This window comes from Xiphias gladius, chromosome 8 (genome assembly GCF_016859285.1).
Source record: "Xiphias gladius isolate SHS-SW01 ecotype Sanya breed wild chromosome 8, ASM1685928v1, whole genome shotgun sequence".
Classification (NCBI taxonomy): domain Eukaryota; kingdom Metazoa; phylum Chordata; class Actinopteri; order Istiophoriformes; family Xiphiidae; genus Xiphias; species Xiphias gladius.
In genome coordinates, this window is record NC_053407.1 from 6,289,944 (window position 1) to 6,310,975 (window position 21,032).

The 21,032-nt window shown below is 39.8% G+C and overlaps 1 protein-coding gene across 5 annotated transcripts in view; it reads right to left on the reverse strand.

Moving 5' to 3' along the window:
- Positions 1–1,373: 1,373 nt before the first annotated feature.
- The window catches only part of ranbp10 (RAN binding protein 10), a 34,965-nt gene continuing 15,306 nt past the window's right edge, over positions 1,374–21,032 (reverse strand). The window contains exons 1-13 of one of the 5 annotated variants that reach the window (XM_040132351.1): positions 17,882–18,181; positions 13,011–13,178; positions 12,816–12,838; positions 11,725–11,909; positions 10,474–10,586; positions 9,907–10,015; positions 9,563–9,711; positions 9,197–9,413; positions 7,599–7,738; positions 7,297–7,448; positions 5,702–5,813; positions 4,832–4,973; positions 1,374–3,193 (exon numbers count right to left, since the gene is read on the reverse strand). In XM_040132351.1, coding sequence (XP_039988285.1) covers positions 4,843–4,973; positions 5,702–5,813; positions 7,297–7,448; positions 7,599–7,738; positions 9,197–9,413; positions 9,563–9,711; positions 9,907–10,015; positions 10,474–10,586; positions 11,725–11,909; positions 12,816–12,838; positions 13,011–13,178; positions 17,882–17,930 — 1,548 coding nt within the window. In that variant the 5' untranslated portion in view covers positions 17,931–18,181 and the 3' untranslated portion in view covers positions 1,374–3,193; positions 4,832–4,842. Of the gene's footprint in view, positions 3,989–4,831; positions 4,974–5,701; positions 5,814–7,296; positions 7,449–7,598; positions 7,739–9,196; positions 9,414–9,562; positions 9,712–9,906; positions 10,016–10,473; positions 10,587–11,724; positions 11,910–12,815; positions 12,839–13,010; positions 13,179–17,881; positions 18,182–21,032 lie in introns of those variants that run through there. The other 4 variants (XM_040132350.1, XM_040132346.1, XM_040132348.1 and 1 more) reach the window with 4 other exon arrangements.

Sequence of the window (21,032 nt, forward strand, 5' to 3'; positions counted from 1 at the left end):
ACAGCTTGTCTGCGATGCCTAAATCAGTTTCTCCGGCCTCTCCAGAAGAAGTCCATGTGGCTTCAGAAGCCTCGGGGCCCATTTCCAAAAGTGTTCACATCCCTCCTTTCCTTATAACAATCACTGATCACATCAGTGGCTATGTCTATGCAGGGAGTAGAGGAATGGTGCGTGGTAGCAGTGCTGAGACACAGCCCAGGCTCAAACACAAACGAGACTTGTTCCCTACAGGTATGCAACAGAGGTTGTTCTTTCACGTACAGGTGTGAGTGTGTGTGTGTGTGTGTAACAGAAGTCCTTTACAGTTGTAGAAGCAGATGTCAAGTGTGTACTTTATGTGTAGTTTTTAGAATAGTTCCTATGATAGCAGATGATGCATTTATAAAAAACAGTTTGGTATAAATTTTTACCACATTCCCTGTAGTAAAGCCCGCACTGCATACACACATCTCCAGTATTATATTTATCCATATTTCTCTACCATAGACTGGAATTCTCTCACAAATGGAAATATACACTTCAGGGTGGATCCAAGAGCCATTTCCCAGGTCACAAAAAAAGCAGCCGGAGTGACAGTTTGCCACCAGTCAGACAACATTCAGTCACTGCTATTTGGTAGAAAATAAGTCCTGTGTAAAAACAAAATAAGTAAAATGTTTTAAATGTTTTAGATAAAGCTGAGGTATGGAACAAAAGCTTTTTTTTTTTGGTAATCAAAACCCAATTAGGCTAATGATTCACATGGAAATGGGGTGCAGTGGAGTCAGAGTTGTAATTTTGCCATGAACCATAATTTGTTTAGATATATAGAGGCAGAAAGCAGATGATGATTTTGACCTCCCAAATTAACAACTGCTTAATCACTGAGATGAAGAATACACAATTATAATGGTGCAAGGATAAAATGCCAAAATTAGATTTGAGCTTCTAAAAGAGGAACCAACATGTTCAATATCAAATAAATATTTAAAAGAAGTAATTTAATTAATTATCAAAACTTAACTCATGTGTGACTTTCTCTGAGAAACATTTTCATAATCACAACACTGCCGAGGTAACTCAGCTAATGTTAGCCGCTGCCGTTAACACTTTGATGCTGAGAAATAAATCCAGGCTCACAAGCCAGCCTAGGTAGTTAGGCAGCTAGGTAGGTAGCATTTGTACCCTTGTTAAGATGAATAAAAAGAGTGTGTTTATTGGTAGCAGCAACTAGTTGGGTTACTCAATATTACTAAGTAGCAGGTAAGTTGGCTTCTAACAAATCCTTGAGCCTGCCAAGAGGAGCTGGAGGGTTAAAAGGTGAGGGGGTGAGTAACATTAAAATAATTGAACTTAAGTTCTAATAATTTATTACATTATTTCACAATTTATAGTATATTTTCAATCAATTTTTTCATATGGATTTGTATGATATTAGATATTTATATTTATTTGATATTAAACACTTTGGCGTCAGACAGTGAGGAGTGGTTCACAAAAGATTCTGTAACTGTAATTTATGTTGTTGGGAGCTGTACACGTAGTTTTGTTACTACTGATCTGACTCTAAAACACAAACTCCTGTACAGAAGCAATGTAATGACTTCTTTGTAAATCTCATAGTGGCCAGCAGCAAACCTGAACAATAAAAAGATCCTTGCTTTCCACCTTATTTTCATGTTATTGTACAGGGTGAAAAATATTCTGGGACAATCTTGTGATTTTGGGCTACATACTGTAAATATATTTGACTTGATTATGTCCCTTTATCCAACAGCAGGGAGAACAGTCAAGTTTATGGTCATTAGAGAAATGGAGTGGTCTGTGTGAAAAAAAACAGCCTTTTCCCAACAAACAGAACTGGTTTTCATGACCTTTAAGTGGTTGAAATCAAAATGAAAGAAAGACTGTGATATAATTATCTACCCTGAAATTTAAAACCTTCCTGTTTGGCAAATTAATTCACCCCTTTATTTGTAATTCTAATTGCAATAGCACATACAAAGAGCAGGTCAGACTGTGGACTATGTAAAAAAAAATAAAAAATAAAAAAATAAATAAAAAGACCCATATGGTGTCTTGACTTTTAGCCATACACACACTGTGCTTTTTAGTCTGCCTTTGATACTGCTTTTCTCAATGCTGGCATCAAGGTGACCATGATAATAGTGTTAGGCTCGTCCTGAGAGCAGGTGTTGTAGGTGCTGAGCTCTGCCACCTGCAGCCATATCACTGATTGATCGATGCTGTGGTATTTACAGCAAAATTAAGGCTTCAACACCTCTAATACTCCAATTTAATCCCTTGACATCAACCTTTTCCGCTGGTTACTGGCAGTGTTCGCCACTACAAAGCCCCATCAATTATGTTTTATACACAGGTGATGTTTTTCAGGATATATCCTGTTCTTTGGCTACTAACATGTTAGCTCACAGTATTTTATTCTTAATAACATTACATAACTATGACATTATAAATTTTTATTTCCAACTTTCTGGAATAATTGGGGACTCGCATTTTTCACTTACATCAGTCCATTTTCTCAGTGTTAGTGTTCACTCCTGCACTGCATTAGCCTTGAACAGAGCTAATGATCTGCTCCACACAATCAGAGGTGTTTTTCATTCAGAGGACTTTTTTGTTCACTCTATTTCAAGACATGAATGCAATTCCAAGTGGATATTTCAGGGGAATAAAGGGCTTAGAGAGTCTGTTTGTCTTCTTTATCTTATTAAAGATGATGTAATATACCTCAGGTTTTGTTATGTTGACCTACACTTGTGGGGTCTCACAATGGTAAACAGCTTTGGGTATTGTGGTCTGTGATATGATGAACAACAACAATGTGTGTAAAACACTGATTGTAGGGAATCAAAATCCACTCATTAAAACAGAGGAAAAAATAAAAAGGGGAATTACAATTTGTTTTGTCCATGATGAGCACAACAAACTGACAAAAAGAACTAAAAAAAAAAAGGCTAGATAAACAGAATAATAATTAATTATTTTTAAATAATGTCACACATTTCTTTATTTGATAATACTAAATTAAAAGGAAGCTTTCTTCTCTCTTGCTCTCCTCCGCTCCTCTGTCTGTGCCGCTGACTTGGTCTGATGGACATCCAAACACACCAATCACACGCATGCGCTTTCCTCCGTCGCTATGACAACTACCTGCTGGACATGCCTTCTCTCAGTGCTACTTAACATTAACCTGTGGAGAGATGGGTAATCATCTAAGCAAGGTAATTAATGAATGTAGCAGGATTAAAACAGCTTGCATTTGTATTTTTGTACAGCATAGATATACTGTTTTAGTATTTTCACCTTGTTTGGGAGTAATTGTTCTTTCCTTTAAGTGTGTATCTTGTCCAGAAGTTTTTAATTTTATGCATGTATGCACAGTGTAAGCAATCATTTTACAATGAGGTGTCCCACTGAAGGAAAATAATGAACAGACACTGTTGTGTTACACCCTCTGTCTATACAATATTTCCATTGTTATTCCAGTAACATCTATAAAGGACACCCACCTCGCCATTGTCACGTGTCACTTACCAAAGAAAATAAAGCATAAAAGCTAAAATTGGTTTAAAATTATTGATTAAAGCATTGCTTTAAGCATTAGACAGTTTTAATGATAAGAGTTAACCCACCAACCACCAACATTGTGTAAAGCATCAATATTGTTGCTATGGTTACTTCTAAATGGGTTAGTCCACCATGAGCACTGATTCAGAGTTGTGATCACTGTTGACTAACACAACACTGGGCCTCATGCAAGAATTTTTTTTTTTTCTTATCGTAAAGAAAAAATACTTAATCCTAAACCTATCTGTAAAACAGCTTCTTTCAACCTAATGAAAACCACTTGTAAATGAAGAGGCGGGCCTTGTGAGATTTGATTATTAGCATAATCACCACCCTTAAATTGATGCATAAGGCTACCTATTCTGCCCCATTGGTGGAAAAGTTTCAGTGACAAAAACTTTCACACTGCGGAGTTCTGCTGTTGGAAATCAGATGACAACATAACAAATTAGGCAGGAGTCATATTAGAGGACCTGAAACAAGCAAAAAGCAATAATAGCACAGCTTACATCATGTCATCAAAAGAGAGCCAAATTGTGTCAGAATTAAAAAGGGTCTTGTTTGACATGAAATTAGATATTAAAAGTAGTCCATGACTTAGATAGGAGGTGGTCAAATGAGTGTCTAAGTCATGAAGATGGATGAGAAAAAATTTTCCATTACACGCTAGGTAATGTTACACTGTTAGGTTCAACAGAGGATGATTGTAGACAGCAACTCACATAAAGTCACTGAGGCAGCTGTTGGAGTGAGAGAATTTTCCTAGCAATTAGTGAACAGTGTACAGTAAGTTGCTGTGCCAAAATATGTCAATAAATTAATAAACGAATTTTTTTAAAAAGGTGGTTGAAACCTCTCAAACCTTGTTGAACATCTCAGAAAAAATATATTTTAGTTAAAATTACTTTTTAGTTTATTACATTATTAAACTCCAAATTCATTCAGATTAAGGCATTATAATTTTAATTCAAACAAGTATTTCCCCCTGTGGACAAAGGAAGACTCTCTATACATGACTCATACGACAGGTCTGGACCACTTCTAAGTATGAAAGAATTGGTGAAAGCTACAAAATCTCTTAAATTACTCATACTCATACATGCCAATTAAGAATAAATCTGTTCGATTTGTTTGTGGTTACTGCATGAGGCCCATTATGTATGATATACTGTACATTTTTAACAAACATCTGCCAACTATTTACAAGCAAGTATTGTCCATATCTATGGTATAAATATCTTAAAGACCATATTTCACTCACCTGGACTGGGGCTAGTGCAAAAAGTTGTCTACTCTGGCGAAGGAGCAGGAACCAGACCGGACTCGGGCCATGAGCTGAACACATTCTGTGGCCTGACCCAATGCTAACATCAGAGGAGGCTGCTTAGGCAGATTTTGGGACTCTAGAGCAGAAAACCCCAATCAGAGAGGGGCACAACACGAGTCACAATACATCAGAAATTTTCTTAATATGAATTATTGTTAAAGGGAGTGATTTTTATTTTTTCTATTTCATTTTTCTTTATGTGTGTGTTTGTTTTCTGTTCTTTATGGTGTGTATGTATTCTTGTGCAGACCAAAAAAAAAAAAAAAAAAATTTCAACAGCGACAGAGCAGATAATCAAATCTGATTTCATTTTGTTATGGCATTGTACAGTTTTCATATTATTATGGTATTATATGCTTATGCTATGTGACAGAAAACCATCTATGTAACATAGAAACATCATACAAATTGTATTGTCATGTCCATGTCAAGGACAGCAGATCAGTTCAAATGTGGTTAAGGCCAATTATTAAAAAAAACAAAACCAACAAAACATCTACCCAACAAAAATTTAAATCAAATGTGGCATCGACTTCTAAATGACGGTACTATATATTGTATGTATAATTAGTGTAAAATATAAACTACAGGTAGACTCAATATATAGTTTATAATCCTCACTTTTAATACTGTCTACACCATGGGTCGTAGGATATAAGTATAGGCAGACAGAGCATCTCATTTCTTTCTCTCTGCCGCATGGCTTTTATATTACCTTGGTGTAACAGTAAAAAAACTGCAGGTGTAGTTTGAAGAAATATATGTCAGTATAACACACAGTATGTGTCCGTGTGTGCTCTTTACCCAGTATGGCGCTGTTGAGTGCAGAGCAGAGTGATTCTCTCTGTGTGGGATCTAACTGCTGGCCAACGGGGCAGTTCCATGGGTCTGAGTACGCTAACAGACTGAATGCATCCTACACAGACAGAGACCGACATGAATACAACACTGCAGTGCATACATTCCCAGTTTGGTCGTTTGGAATTTGCCGTAGATGCATTATCTGGTCCTAAAAATACATTGTCCATGAACTGTATATTCATTAACTTTCTGGGCACAAAGATAAGCAACTGACCAGGCGTTAATGTTTAGTCAATATAAATTAGTATCATATCTTAAACGAAATGTTTTCCTGTGCTTCCCAAAAGTGATTTTTTTTGGTTTCTAAATATATTTCCAGCAATTTTTGGTCCCTTTACGCTGAAGGGAACAACAGCTTAACTTTGGTTTCGGTCAGGCAAAGAGAGAACAAGTGCTTTAATTTCCTATTCCCAATTATAGCCCATATTGAGACCATAACAGAGGATTTATTACTGAGACATAACTGAGCTTGTTGGGCAACATTATCCCTATAGGTCAGCTGTAGGAATAACCACACGTAAAAAAGATCACCTACTAGTGTTGGACTTGTCTGTTGCTTGTTTTGTTGCACCAACTGAGAATTAACTACCAATTTAGCATTTTTGGGTAGATTTTAGCCTCTTTCAGCCCATTGTTTTGGTTCTCCAGCTTTGCATAGTCTATATATTTGTGTCCCACAGGTGTCATTGGCTATTTAAAATCCTAGGCAGCTGTTTCCAGATAAATAAAGCTAGAGTGTACGTTTTTAGCACCAAATGGCAGAGAACTTCGTTAATGAGTGACCAGTGAACAAAACCATAAATCTGACAGGCAAAGACACAAATATTCTGACTTTAATCAGGTGGCCAGAAGTATGACTTTAATGGGATGATAATGTTACTCTTTGTCTACCAAGTGTGTTACTGGTTAACAACTTAATTAGCTAAAACTACAGCATTGTATATCAGGGCTGTGTTTCTGTCACTCGGTTTGGAGTCTTTCTGCCCCCTGGTGGTTTCAAAAATTCTGACTAAATTATGTTCTTTTCAGAAATGTGGCCATTTCTATGGGTCTAGTTTGTTGTGATGGATTGCAATTATGTAATAAGTGTAAAAGTCATATATTACAAAAATGTAGCTTATAAACAACAAACGACAAGCCCACTGGTCCTAGCTTTATCATTATAATGCAGTTTCTGTTGTTTTACCAGTGATTCTATTGTTCTCAGAATGGCTGCTTATAAATCAGAGGACACACACACAAAGTAATTGAGTAATTGAGTGAAAAGTAATTGAACCTTCTCCTATGCACTGGAGAACTGGAACAAATGCCCCACTTGTTGTAAGATAGTTGGGACAGTATCTGCTTTATTACAGCAAACCCTAAATCAAACATTGCTCCCATTCCTGCAGGGTATACAGAATACAGTGACCAGGATTTTAACTAGTGCCAACAGAAGAAATCTCTTCAGCCAGGTGCTGGCATCACTTTATGTTATGTTGTAACACAGTTGTTTGTTGAGCTCAAGCCTGTGAACACGTGCAGTTATGTGTGTGTACCTGCAACATTTTCTTGTGTATGGCGTTCTTGCCATACTCGCGGCACAGTTGTTCGTTGAGCGCCTGCAGCTCCCGTCCAAACTGGATCATCCTCTCTGTGGCTGCCTGGTTCCCTCCACAAAGCTGTTTGCTATTACTACAACCTTCATCTGCTGGCAACACACAAACATAAACAGTTAACATACACAAATGCTGTAAAACATTCTACAGAAAGCTGGACATAAGAAATAGGAGAAAAAATGGAGAAAGCAAAAGGTGAGGAATGTGCATGTGTGTACGTGTGTACGTGCATGTGTGTGTACCTGTGACCCCATTGCCAATGCTGTTGTCGTCTGGCTGAAGGATCTCTTCGTGTTTATATGTGCCATTCATGATCCGCGCTGAGGAGCCCTCAACAACCCCGTTGGTATAGTGCTCTGCTTCTATCTCCATCTCACTGTCACTACACACACACGAACACACATGCACGCGCACACACACACGCAAACACACACACAGACACGCACACATGTGCACGCACACACAAACACAGCAGGCACACAGATACAGAGAGACAATACCACATGGGAATGGATAAAATGAAGGATGAAGTTTCATAAGATAACAGAGTAAAAAAAACTGTTAAAAATGAACGCTTACAGTTTTAACTCAGCCATCCATTAATTTTGAATAGACAAGCAGTGCAAAAACTGACTAAATATTGATACTATATTCATATAGGCTATTAAATTTACTCATCACTTACATTGCAGAAAGAAAAGTCTCTCAAGGTAAGTAGCATGAATATTTAGATACCCAGCAAGGTGTTAAACAAGTCCATGGCCCTACAGAAAGTATTGCAAGTCAAACTGCAACTAAAATTTGCCTTTTTAATTATCTTGCTAGAAATTAACCCAAGTTCTGCCTCTTACAAGAAACACATCTTACAGAGTCAGAACATCTAAATCTGACAGCAAAATAGATTAATACCATTTTCTCAGCACCATATCATTAAAAAAAGAGGTTGTCATATTGATAAATAAGAATAAGAATGTTCTGTACAAAAACAACACCACAACCACTGTTTTGTCATCAGGATTGTCAAAATTACAACAGTTAATATTTATAACACTCATTGGATGTTATAAACCAGTGCATGGATTGTGTACAGTAGGCATTAATGAATGTTGGTGGCCAATGAAGCCATTAAACAAAGAATACTCCTACAATTCACCTTTTTGCAAACGCTATTCTCGTATTGATTATTTCTTGGTTAGTTTTCTAGAGAGTGGACATCCTTCATCAAAGTGAACAACTCCCCACAAATATCACCTTCAGTATTTTTGGAAAAGGCAAAAAACGGTCTTAAGGGGCATATCATTGCATAGTCAACATACAGGAGAAAAACAGAACATAAACTGGAACATCTCAGCTCCCAAAGTTCTCACCCCCCCAATGACCAAATCCAAAATGAAATACAAAAAAGTAAGCCTCAACCTGAAGGTTTCATAAATCAACAGACAAAGTTCCATATGCAAAGATTAAGACTAAGTTACTTTGAATATAATGAAAAGTTTAGTAAATTCCTTGTCAATCAGCTAAAAAGAAGCAAGGAAAAATTGCTCACAGCCTCACAGATGCTGCCAGTGTTCTGATTACATATTAATATCTTAAAATGACTTTTGTAATGATTTATGAATGATAAATCATCCCCATGTGGCCCATTTAATGTCATCAGAACACTTATAGTACTGAACACAACACACATCATCTCTATTTATTTGTCACCATATTGTGGTTACCTGCTACATCAAATACCAGTACCCCAGCACCATACATATTATATATTAATGCATAGAAGCCCCTAGACTCACCAAGTCTGGGTTTTTCTGCTATTATACAGACTGACAGGCCTTCTCACCTGGTTTCCTGGGTGCTGTTGGCGCTGTGTGGCTGGCTTTTGGTGGAATCGGAGGAGTTGGACTCAGAGTAGTTGACTGAAGAAGGGGAGGAGGAAGTGGAGGAGGAGGCGGAGGAGGTCACACTGGGATATTTGACACTGCTGCTGCCCGTGCCGCTGTGGCTCTTTGACTTGTTAGGTGGAGTTACCCCATTACTGCAGGTAGGGCTGTCTGCTCCTGGGTGGAGGACGATGATTATGGGTGGAGGGAAAACAAAAACACATATCTCATGTCTTAAAATGACTGGAAAAATCATTCTCTCTGGTGGCTATTTTTAGGCATTTCCATCCATGTCAATGTATTTGTGAAATATGTTGCATGTGTACCTCCAGTGTGCAGGTGTGTGTTGCCGACTCCATGGCGGGGGCTAAGGCTAGGTGAGCCAGGGTAACTGTCCTGGGACTTAGGGGAGCGAATGGTCAAGCAGCGAACCTCACTGTCTGTACCGTTCACCATCTCCACAAACTGACGACACCTAAAGGACAGAGCATACTGGTCTTACTGCTAATTACTGGGAAATTACATATTTAAGCAAGAAATATTACATTTCTCGCTATGCAAATTTCACATGGTGAAAGTAGAAAATCAATCCTTGCCCTTAGAGAATTTATTGTTACATCATCAGCATCTGTATTGCATTTTATTAAATCTTCAAAACATGCAGACTTACTTCAACATGAATAGTAGGTTGGGGTTATGTTCCAACAGACCAGGATAAAGCTGCTGAGTAGCGTCTATGGCTTCGCCCACCCGTCCTGCCAGCACCAGCTTCTGTATTCCTATTAGACAAAAGAAACAAGATGCTATTTACAGTATATTGATCAAAAAGAACCATGCTTTCACAACACACATTTGATAGAGGCCAGTCTGTCATTCACAGAGGCCACAGGTCATCAGGGACAAACAATACCCACAGTATCTAAGTCTGGATATGATTTGTTTCTAGTCCATATAGAGTATCTGACTTGGACGGCACAAATGTATTTTTTGATGATAAGAAATGTTTGCTTGTAAAAACCTTCCAGATTAGTGCAGGGTGTCCATCTATCCATAGTCAAAGCGATTACTGAAATTATTCTACGCAACTTCACTAAAGCTAGTTAATAGAGAAACTTTAACAACAACACTAAGTCCAGAATTCCTTTAGTGCAGTTAAATGACTTAATACAGTACGTAATATTTGCAACAAGTCAAGAAAAAACGTGGACTGGTGTGTGGGGTTGGCTTGTTCACTCACTCTGTCTGTTCTTTATAGACATCTGGTCCTCTTGTATCATTGTCTCTGTGGCTCTGGCGAAGGCTGTTGCTGTGGCACAGTACCCATGGTGCACCAGGTAGCTGGACACCATACTATAGACAAAACATAACAAAAAATGGTTTAAATGTTGAATTTATTTAACTGATTTAACAAAGTTCACCATGTTTTTGTGGATATCCCAGTTGGCCATTTGAGCTCATTTAACCAATTTTCCATTGAATTTACTGTATATTCAATACAATTTTACTCCTTACGTGCAGGGAGTAGCACTCAGTGTGTGAGAACAGTTATCTCACCTCAGGCTTGACACTTTTACAACCCAGGTTTTCTGAAATTTTTAACAGAAAACCTGGGTTGCAAACTCAGGGTCTGGAGTTTAAAGGACATGTATGGTTATGAGGCAGGGAGGGTCTAATGAAATAGTGGAGTTATGGGAAATGTGGGACCCAGTGTTTTGTATCTTGATCATTACTAGGGAATAAAACTCAAAATAGCTAACTCTTTACTGCATCCATTCTGGCCATTATTTTTTAATCTGTCTCTTGCAAGTAAATAAACTGTATGGAAGTACTAACTTGCTGGAGTGCCCTTGTAAGGGAAGAAAACATAACGCACTACACTAACCCACTACCTTACACTACGTTAAGTGGTATCAGACTAAGAAGAGAGCTTTACAATTTTCTAAAACAATCATATGAAAACACTCCTGATGATGACTTCCCCAGTTTGATTTAAGTCCCAGAGCCTTGATGCTGGTCACTTCCTAATTCCCTGCCCCCTCTCTACTTATCACCTTCAAATAAAGGCATAAAATGCAAAAAAGTACTTCAAGTCACTTAAAAATGAAATATCAAGCACAAAACAAGTCATATATCCAGATTTATTAAATGTGAGTCATCTTGTTTCCATCTTCTGCGCAGTTGTTTTTAAGCTTTAATACGTCACTTCATCATCATTTCCCATGTGAACCTGCAGTCTCTAAATGCTAATTCAGAAAAGCATAATGTTTTTGTAATATTTAGTGAAAAATTTTACATTGTCCTTAACAGCGCTGTCCCCTTTTGCTATGTATCATCCACATTTTTTTGTTAAGCTGTAACATGCTTTCATTTTCTTACTTTCGAGATAGGTCCATCCTGTTACAGTATCACTCAAAAGAGTGATCTCTATTAGTGACAAGGGTGTAGGTGTGTGTTGGGGGGAGTTGTGGGTACTGGTTATGAATCTTACTTCTGCAGGACAGCCTGCCATTCCCCCAGTCTTTCTCCTATGGGGAAGCGAGCAATCATGCCATGGATCTTGGCCCGCCATTCGCTCATGTAGTCCTCGATGTCAAAGACAAACGGCTGCTGGCCAAAGTTAGCGTCTACAATCTCACCTGGGGTCTGAAGCCCCACAGTGGGGTACAGGTTGGGCTGATAGATGTTAAAGACAGAAAAACAGTCCATTTCTCAATTGTTTTGAACATTTCATTATATTTTAAGTATTTGTAAAATACTGAACGACATATTATGCCCTGTATCTATAGTCCTGTAGTAGACCAATTATGACAGTATTGAAGATGCATCTAAGTTGCAACAGCTACCTACAGCTTACCAATGTCACCACCTTTTAAATTACATATGCGATACATAGATAGAAAGATAGATAGATAGATCGGAAACCTGGGGATACAGGTGGTTAGCTTCCTATTATGGAAAACTGTTAAATTGATAAAAAGGCTGGGTAACTGCACAAACTGTAAACAAGTTCTTTACTAGTCTGTCTTTAGATTATAGTGTTCATTTCTACATATTGGACTTTGTCTGTTGGTATATGCAAAAGTCACCAACAGGACAAGAAATTAACCAACACTCGGGTGAATGCTCTTTAGGTTTGACAATGGTTGGTAACTCCATCTTCTCCTGCATCCACTGTGGCCAGCAGCCAACTGAGATTTTGACTCTATGTTCCATTCTTAAAACCAATTTGATTTATAAAAGTTTTAAAGTGGCTGTTCCAGTTACTGTAACCACTGGACAAAAAAAAAAAAAGTTAGCTTCCAAGCCAACTGCCAAGATAAGCTGCAATTAGATATGGACCCTCATGGTTGATATTCAGTTATACAGTCTGTCAGTCTCTACAGGAATGGTATAATAAGGATGATATGGGTTTGGTATCATAATATTGGTTTAATGTGTAAGAAACTGTATTACATGTTTAATTTGTTAAGGTATATACTGTATATTTTCCCTCTAAAAACAAAGAAGGAAGAAAGGATTTTAAATGTTCAATTAAAAGGAATTCTCCCAACAGAGAGTTACTTAGTCATGGATACTTACAGGGAGGTCTGTGAAGGCTACACCTAAAGGAAAAAAGGACAAACGGTTAAATTTAAGTATAAATGTACTGTATATAAGACAGGTCCAAGCCCAGTCAATTAAGCATAACATTTTTTAAAAAGTGTCCATTAATAGATCACATAGTTTAAAAAGTAATAAATTCACCTACATATACAAATACACATATTCACCAACCCAAACTGATGCCATTTTTGGTGTAAAAGCAAGTGTTGTTGATGAGGTTAACGCAACAGCCAATCACATCCCCCGTGGTGAATGTTGGGCCATATGGTTGGCCAGTCCCGGAGGAACAGAAGGAGTGGCCGTCATCGCCATGGTAACCGTATGAGTGCTTGTCCCATCCTAAAGTAGGGCAAGGATTAGGATTAATGTTTTATTTTATACTTGACCTCTTATGAAAAATGTGTTGTTAGTCAAACCACTAGGACTATGCATATTTTACAGCATTCTAATACTGCAAACATCAAGTGGGAATCAGTTTCTGATTCCATTACAGCATGTGAAGTGAAGTGACTTGCTCGAGGTAACCTCTGCTGAAGGAAGGGAGACAGTTACTCATTGACTTCTGCTGTTCAGATTTTCCCATCTGACTACCACTTCCTGCAAGGTGTCTCATGAAAATTCTTACACACATTTTCTGACTCCTTGGGATATGGTGCAGTGCCATGAATGACCAGCAGGAGAACCTAGTCTATGTTAAGAAACTGGTGAGTCACTGCCATCAGGAACACCAGCACAGGACGGTGAACCAGGAGAGTACAGAGGGAGAGAGGAGGACATCATGATTTGTTCATTAAACCCCCCGTGTTCGTGTTCTTGCTGGTACTGATGCACGTACATGCAACTGTGAGCTATTTATTCACACAAACTGTTAGTTTCTTACTTCAGCTGAAATATGAAAAAAACTCATTCAGTGTAATGTGATGGTAATGCTTTATTTTTCTGGTCTGTAATTTGCTAATAATATCCTCTGACATTTTGTGGAAAGAATTGGTATTTGGTACAAAAAAAACCCCACACTGTTCAATAGGCTTTTTTACAGCAGAGATTTTGACTTGCCATAGCGGGAAAACCAAAGGATTTTATAATAACATTAACAATGGCTCTATTTAATAACACTAACAATAGTCCTGGCTTTGTCTACAATGAACCAGCATGCAGATCACCAGGACCCTGAAACTGAATCTGCTAAATAAAATTCAAACATCATTTATTTTACTTTTACACCTGTGCTTTTCCTGCTATGACATGTCAAAATGTCTTCCATGAAAAAGGCCTATTGATTCATTTCCAGTTAATAAATTCCATTTAATTGCTAGTGTAACCTAGGGCAGTGGTTCCCAAACCCCTTTGGTTTGAGATCATTTTAAGTGAAGTAGTATATGTTTTTGATCCGTCATCAAAGGTTATATAGCCTCAGTGTCGCTATAAGAGTAAGTTTCTTATCTCTTTAAAGGAACAGTTTGACATTTTGGAATATTTGCCTTTTTGCTTTCTTCCACACCACCACTCCACTCTTGTGTAGCCTGACAACTTCACAATGATGACAAGACTACTATATGTCACTGAAAGACAAGTGATGGATTAAGTTGTAATTTGTTAATTACTGAACTTCTGGTTAAGCAGATTTTTTTTTACCTTTTACTTTGGAGAAAGCTAGGCTAGCTGCTTCCCTGTTTCCAGTCTTAACGCTAAACTAAGCTAATCAACCATCTCCTGGCTCTGGCTTCATATTTGATCGTACAGCGATGACAGTTGTATGGATCTTCTCATCTTGTTCTCAGCAAAAAAAACGAATAAGCATATTTCCAAAATTTAAAATAATTGCTTTAACCATCTTGTGACCTGTCAGATTCATCTCAGGATCACCTGGGGGGGCGCCAACCCCCCTGGTTGGAAACCACTGCCCTCTAGAGTCTTTCAGTCAGTGTACAGCAGATCAGCTGAACATGCAATAGTGTATAATTTTTCTATAGACAAGCATTCAATTCAGAAGTGGTGGAAAGTAACTAAGTACATTTACTTAAGTACACAACTTAGGAACAATTCAGCGGTATTCTTTGTTATTTTATACTTGTACTGAACTACATTTCAAAGGAAATATTTTACTTTTTACGCCACTACTTCTATTTGATAACATTTTCAAATATATATATATATATATATAAATATATAAACTCCGTGTGTGTCTGTGTGTGTGTTGAACTTTTAATTTTGGTACTGTTGTTGCTAATACTTATGGCATTTTGTTAAGAAATTATTAGGAAATTACAGACCTGTAAAATAGCGTTACCATTCATTTGAAGTATACGTTTATACGTTCCTCTAGGATTTCACAAAGTTTAATGACTATTGTAACCATCAAGCCCACTAAAAACAATACATAACCAAATCTGCAGGACCTTAAGTCTGAAAATAAGATTGTTGTTCCCAAGTCCTTCAAAGATGCTGATGTGATGTAGGAGTGTAAGTAATATGCTGTATATTGTCAACATTATTTTCAATTGATAAAATCTCAAGTAACCAATGAAAAAGCTCTGTGCACAGCATGGCCCAGAGAGTAAGAGGTGCTGCTAATCGTAAGATGAATGTGTAGTATGGCCAGCATGTAGTCTGGCCTAGAAATAACCTTTATATATTTATATACCACTCTTAAAGAGGCTGTAAAGCAATTCCCGCAGGGTCACGTGTCCAGCATTCTGCCTATCCAAGTGTAAAAAAAAAAAACTGACACCATTCCTGAGCTGATAAGAGTACAGATTTGTGTATGCTCCCCAAAGTCAAAATACAACCTCTGGACTAGCATTTTAGTGAAGAGAAGAAATGTTATATCAAATGACAATATGTTTGTCGTCGAATGTAACATCTTTCTCAGAGAGACAGATTTTAGTTACTTCAGTCCAGTGAATCCAAACTCGCCCTTTCATTTCCATAAAACAGATGAATGGATGGATCTTCAAAGACATCATATTATTACAATTTCTTTACAAAACAAGAGCAGACAACAAGGCAACAGCTTCTTAGGTCTGCAACAAGATTCCTTTACAGCAAGTGGAAACAACTAAATTTGCCAACATCAGAGATTCAAATTCAGTTGTTTGGATAACTAGCTTGTTGTGCCTTAAGTTCTACACTAATCGAGTTTTACAGAAATTCTTCCTCCTGAACTGAGCGATGTGAAAAGGACCCAAACCTTACAGTGCTCAGCTTCAGCTCGCTCTGTCAGTGTCTCTCCTCAATCACAGCTTGTCTGTCATTGCCAAAAAGCAAAGCAGGGTTAGTGGAAGTAGGTCATGGGTGAGCTGAAATATTAGGTACGTACTTGTATATGTGTATATGTGTATCTGTGAGCATGTAAAAAAGTATCAACCTAAGCCAAAATGTGTTGGATTGAGTTTGTATTTATTTTAAGTGCATAGGTGTGTTTTTCTTTCTTGAGACCATACTGTTCTTGGTCTCTCCATAAGTTCTTTTGTGTATATGAATATATACTTCTGTGTGTGTGTGTTGAGGTATTAGATTAATCTGCCGACAGGGATATTGCCTCTGCTCCGACATGCTAATGAAATGGGCAGGCGTCCACATCAGGATCAGATACAGAGGTCAGCAGTGGATAGAGAGAGAGAGAGAGAGAGAGAGAGAGAGAGAGAGAGAGATACACACACACACGCACACGCACGCACACACTCACACACGCACGCACGCACACACGCACACACACACACACACACACACACGTGTACATACACTCAAATGAATACATGACTTCGCCAGCACATACAGTTTGTGTGCAAATGGTCATAAAAATGTGCAAAAAAACACATCAATGCACAGAAGAGTGGTAACAAACACAGACAAGTTATCTCAGAGACGCAATCAGTCAGTCCAGGACACGCTTAGATAAATCCACAGCATTCGGAACAAACACACACTGGCACACAAACACACTGAGTCAGTCAGAGTTAAGGCAATCAACAGTAATCTGTCTACCAGGGCTAAAGACCATCTGTAGTGGAATCCTAGCGACCAAAAATATTTTCGTAACTAATGTGTGAGCAGGTATACAAAACATGTCCGTCCATGCAACACTGTTCCACGCTGTTCCACCCTTTGTGTGACATTTGACACATGTGAATCAAGAAGAGAGGGGAATGAATGATCTTTGTGTATGTGTGTGTGCGTGTGTGTGTGGATCTAGTGTCTGCTGAACTGGCTTCCCCAGTGTCCACAGCATTCCACAAACCTTGGTCACCGGACAGATCTTGACTGGTCAATAAGCAGGTCAAACACAGACAGGCCTGGAAAACCCACAATGTCATTGGTCAGAGCAGAGCAATGTTCTGATTAGTTGGGAGAGACAGGGGGGCTTTAGTCAGGCTCTCGGCTTCTATATGCTTCCTCCTATGTAATCAGAGATTTCTGGACCACAGATGTCAGTGTGTGTAAGTGTATGTGTGTGTTTGCTGAGTCTGAACAGACATGGCGGGCAAGGGGTTGAAGTTACAAGAAGAAAGATTGAGCTAAAACAGAAAGAATATTCACAGTGGAACATTGGAGGACAAAGGAGACAAGAGATATTCCTTCTCTGTGCTTTGAACTCTTTTTCCAAATCCATTCCATATCCACAGCAATCCACACAATCATGTGACAGTCTGCATTGCCAATCTGCATTGTTTCGCCATTTGTGTCATCAAGTGTATAGCAAGTACACAGCACATAATACATGTTTAAATGTCAGTAGACAAAGTCTTGTATGACTGTTGTCAAACTGTCTTGTTTTCTGCTTAAATCTTTAGAGTGGTGCTTTTGTTCTCTGAATATTGGCGGTGGACTTTGTGAACATGGTCTGAATTCAACTTTATTCTCATGTGTAAATAAAGTCACTGGAAAAGGAAATTTTGTCACAGTTCAAGCTGTGACTCCAGGTTTTCTTTGTGTTCCCCTTTTCTATCCCTGTTTCCCCCATGTCTCCACCTCCCCTGTCTGTCTCTCTGTATGTGTGTGTGTGTGTGTGTGTGTGTGTCATGGGAGTGGCTTTCCCTCACCTGGCTCTGGTCCATCTCCACACCTGTCACCAGTCATCTCATCAACCATGTAGTATAAGAACTCCAGCTCTTCATCCACTCATTGCCAGTTTGTTCTGCCAGATTCAGTGGTAGTCACTCTCTCGGCTGCGCAGTATCTTGCATACTATAGTTATTTTGTGTGTTTTTTCTCATGCATGTTATTGGTTTTCTCCTTTGCTTATGATCCCCTGTGTCAGCTTCTTGGCCAAGTCACATCATCTGCCCACACCACCTCAGCTAACCAGCCAGCCCTTCTACTCTCCAGCACGCAGGCCATTTGCCTCTGCCGGCCTCAGCCACCCACCTCTGTCTCTGCCAACCTCAGCCATCCACCTCACTCATCAGCCTGCCTGCCTCCATCTCCTCCCAGTAACCATTCTACTTCTTCTAAGTAAACCTGTCATCCGCATCCACCTTGTTTTTGTCTTTGTCTGCTTTTGGGTCCAAAACAAACTTAGTTCTAACAGAACAATTTTGCCACTATGGACACAGCAGACACAGATTCACTCCATCAAGCGTTAGTCACCCAGGGCGCAATCCTCCACGAGGTGGTCAAGACGCTGTGGGCCCTTACCACCAGCGTTTCCAACCTCAGTAGCCAAATGGATCAGGTCTCCTCCTCCACCTCTCTGCCACTTCTGCCGTGGTCGCCGCTGCTCCAGATGCAAATGTACCACCAGCATCACCTATGTCTTCCCCAACGCCAACTGAGATTTGGGGGCTTGTGGGCAGTTTTCTTCTTCAGTGTTAACTAGTGTTTGAGCAGCAGCCAGCCACATACACCTCAGATAAGTCACTCATTGCTTTTATAATCTGTTTACTTACTGGTAAAGCTTCTCAGTGGGCTTCAGCCGGATGGAATAGGGAGTCTATTTTTAATTCTTTTCTTTCTTTTGAAAATGAGAGAGGATGCCTAACAGCTCCTCTCCCTCTGTCAGGGTTTCCAAGGAGTAGCTGAATATGCTATTGCGTTTAGAATACTCACAGCAGAGAGTGGTTGGGATGAAATGTCTTTCCAGGGAGTATTTATCAATGGGTTAGGGAATAATATTAATGATGAGCTTGCGGCCAGGGATGAGACAGACAGCCTAGATTCCCTTATTTCTTGCTCTATTCATTTCGATACCCGCCTCTAAGAACGCTGTAGGGAAAAGTCAAGCCCCCACGTCTCACTCCCTGCCCCGGCTTCCCTCCTGAGCCAGCCCTGACAGTCTGGACTCAACCAACAATCCCCTCAGCTGCCCCCCCCTTGCCTTCACTGACGAGCTAATGCAGTTGGGCCAGCTCATACCATTGGAGTGCCAATGTCATTCAAAGACAAGGATGTGCAAGGTTCTTACTCATCCTGATCCCTCAAGACGGTTTGTGGTAGAGGTGAATGCTTCTGAATTCGGCGTTACGGCTGTCCTCTCTCAACGTTCCGCAAAGGAAGCCGTGCCTCTTACAGAGTGCAATTGTGATGTGGCTAACTGAGTTCTTGGCTGTTGTTCTGGCTCTTGAGGAGGGGAGGCACTGGCAGGAAGGGGCTGAACAGCCATTAGTGGTTTGAACTGATCATGAAAAAAAAAATTAAAAAAAACTCTCCTACCTCCTCAGTTTAATGGTTTAACTCTCGCCAGGCCTCGTGGGCGTTGTTCCTGGGGAGATTCAATTTCACCCTCACCTACTGCCATGGCTCGCAGAATACAAAACCGGATGCCCTCTCCTGCAAGTCCGCCCCAGTGAAACCCCTCCTCTGAGCCTGAAACCATTCTCCCTCCTTCCTGAGTGGTGGCAGATGTGACTTGGGAGATAGACACTCATCCAGGAGGTGAAGCGCTGCCATCCAGGCCCAATGGCCCATGTAACACTTTGTTTGCGCCTGTCTCTGTTAGGACTCCAATTCTTTAGTGGGGGCATTCCTCCAAACTCATCTGCCACCATGGCTTAAACCACACCCTTGCCTTCATCAAGCAGCGATTCTGGTGACCCTCTCTTTCCCAAGACACCCACGCCTTTGTGTCCACCTGCTCAATTTGTGCCCGCAGCAAGGCCTCTTACAACCTCAAACTGGCTTGTTCCCCTCCGTTCCTGGTCTCACATTGCCATCAACTTTGTTACTGGCCTTCCCCTATCTTAAGGTAACACCACCGTTCTAACCATTTCCAAGGCTTTGCATTTCACCCCTCTCCCTAAGTTACTTTCAGCCACTGAGACTGCGGACCTTCTGGTGTTCCTAAGGACATTGTGTCAGACGGGGGTCCACAATTCTCCCAAGTTTGGAAGGCCTTCTGCCAGGTTTTGGGTGCTACCATTTGGTTACCACCCATAGACAGAGCGAGCCAGCCAAGACCTGTAGGCGGCTCTTCGTTAATACTGCTCGCCACCCATCCTCCTCAGCTCACAACAGCCTTGGCTTGAGTACACCCACAACTCCCTCACCAAAGCTGCCACAGGTATGTCTATTTTCATGGTCTCTCTGGGCCACCAGCCCCCTTTTTCCCAGCACAAGAGAAAGAAGTGGCGTGCCATGAACGGCTAATCTTCGTCGGTGTCGCCAGATTTGTTTGGTCTGCTTTCTTCCGCTCACCTACACAGACCAAACATATTGCTGACCGCCACTGGACCCCACACCTGCTTACCAATCTGGGCAGGTGGAATCCTGTAAATTGGCACCCTGCTACACTGGACCTTTTTTGAAATTGACAAAATCATCAACCCCACTGCTGTCAGATTGAAATTCCCCCCCTTGATGAAAATCCAGCTGACTTTCCATGTGTGCCTTCTTTAGGCCTGTGTCTTCCAGTCCCCTGAGCCCTCCTGCCGATCCAACCAAATCTGTTGTTGAGGGCATTATTTTATATCAGTCTAACGTTAGCCCTATTATGAGACATTTCATTGAGGTATTTGTGGCTAGCTAGCCATGTAGCCAGCTGCGTTGAGCTAAACAGCTACGTTCACTTCTGAGGCTGTTTTTAAAGTTTAGTGTAATGTTAATACAAAAATACTGACATGATTATACAATTGTCCTTTCTCCCCATAGCCGTTGTTCTGTGGCGCTCAGCTGTTTTCTATAATTCACTATGAAATTTATTTTCAGCACGAAAACGCATCTACTAATGTTAGTTCAAAACAATTGACAGGTTGTTTT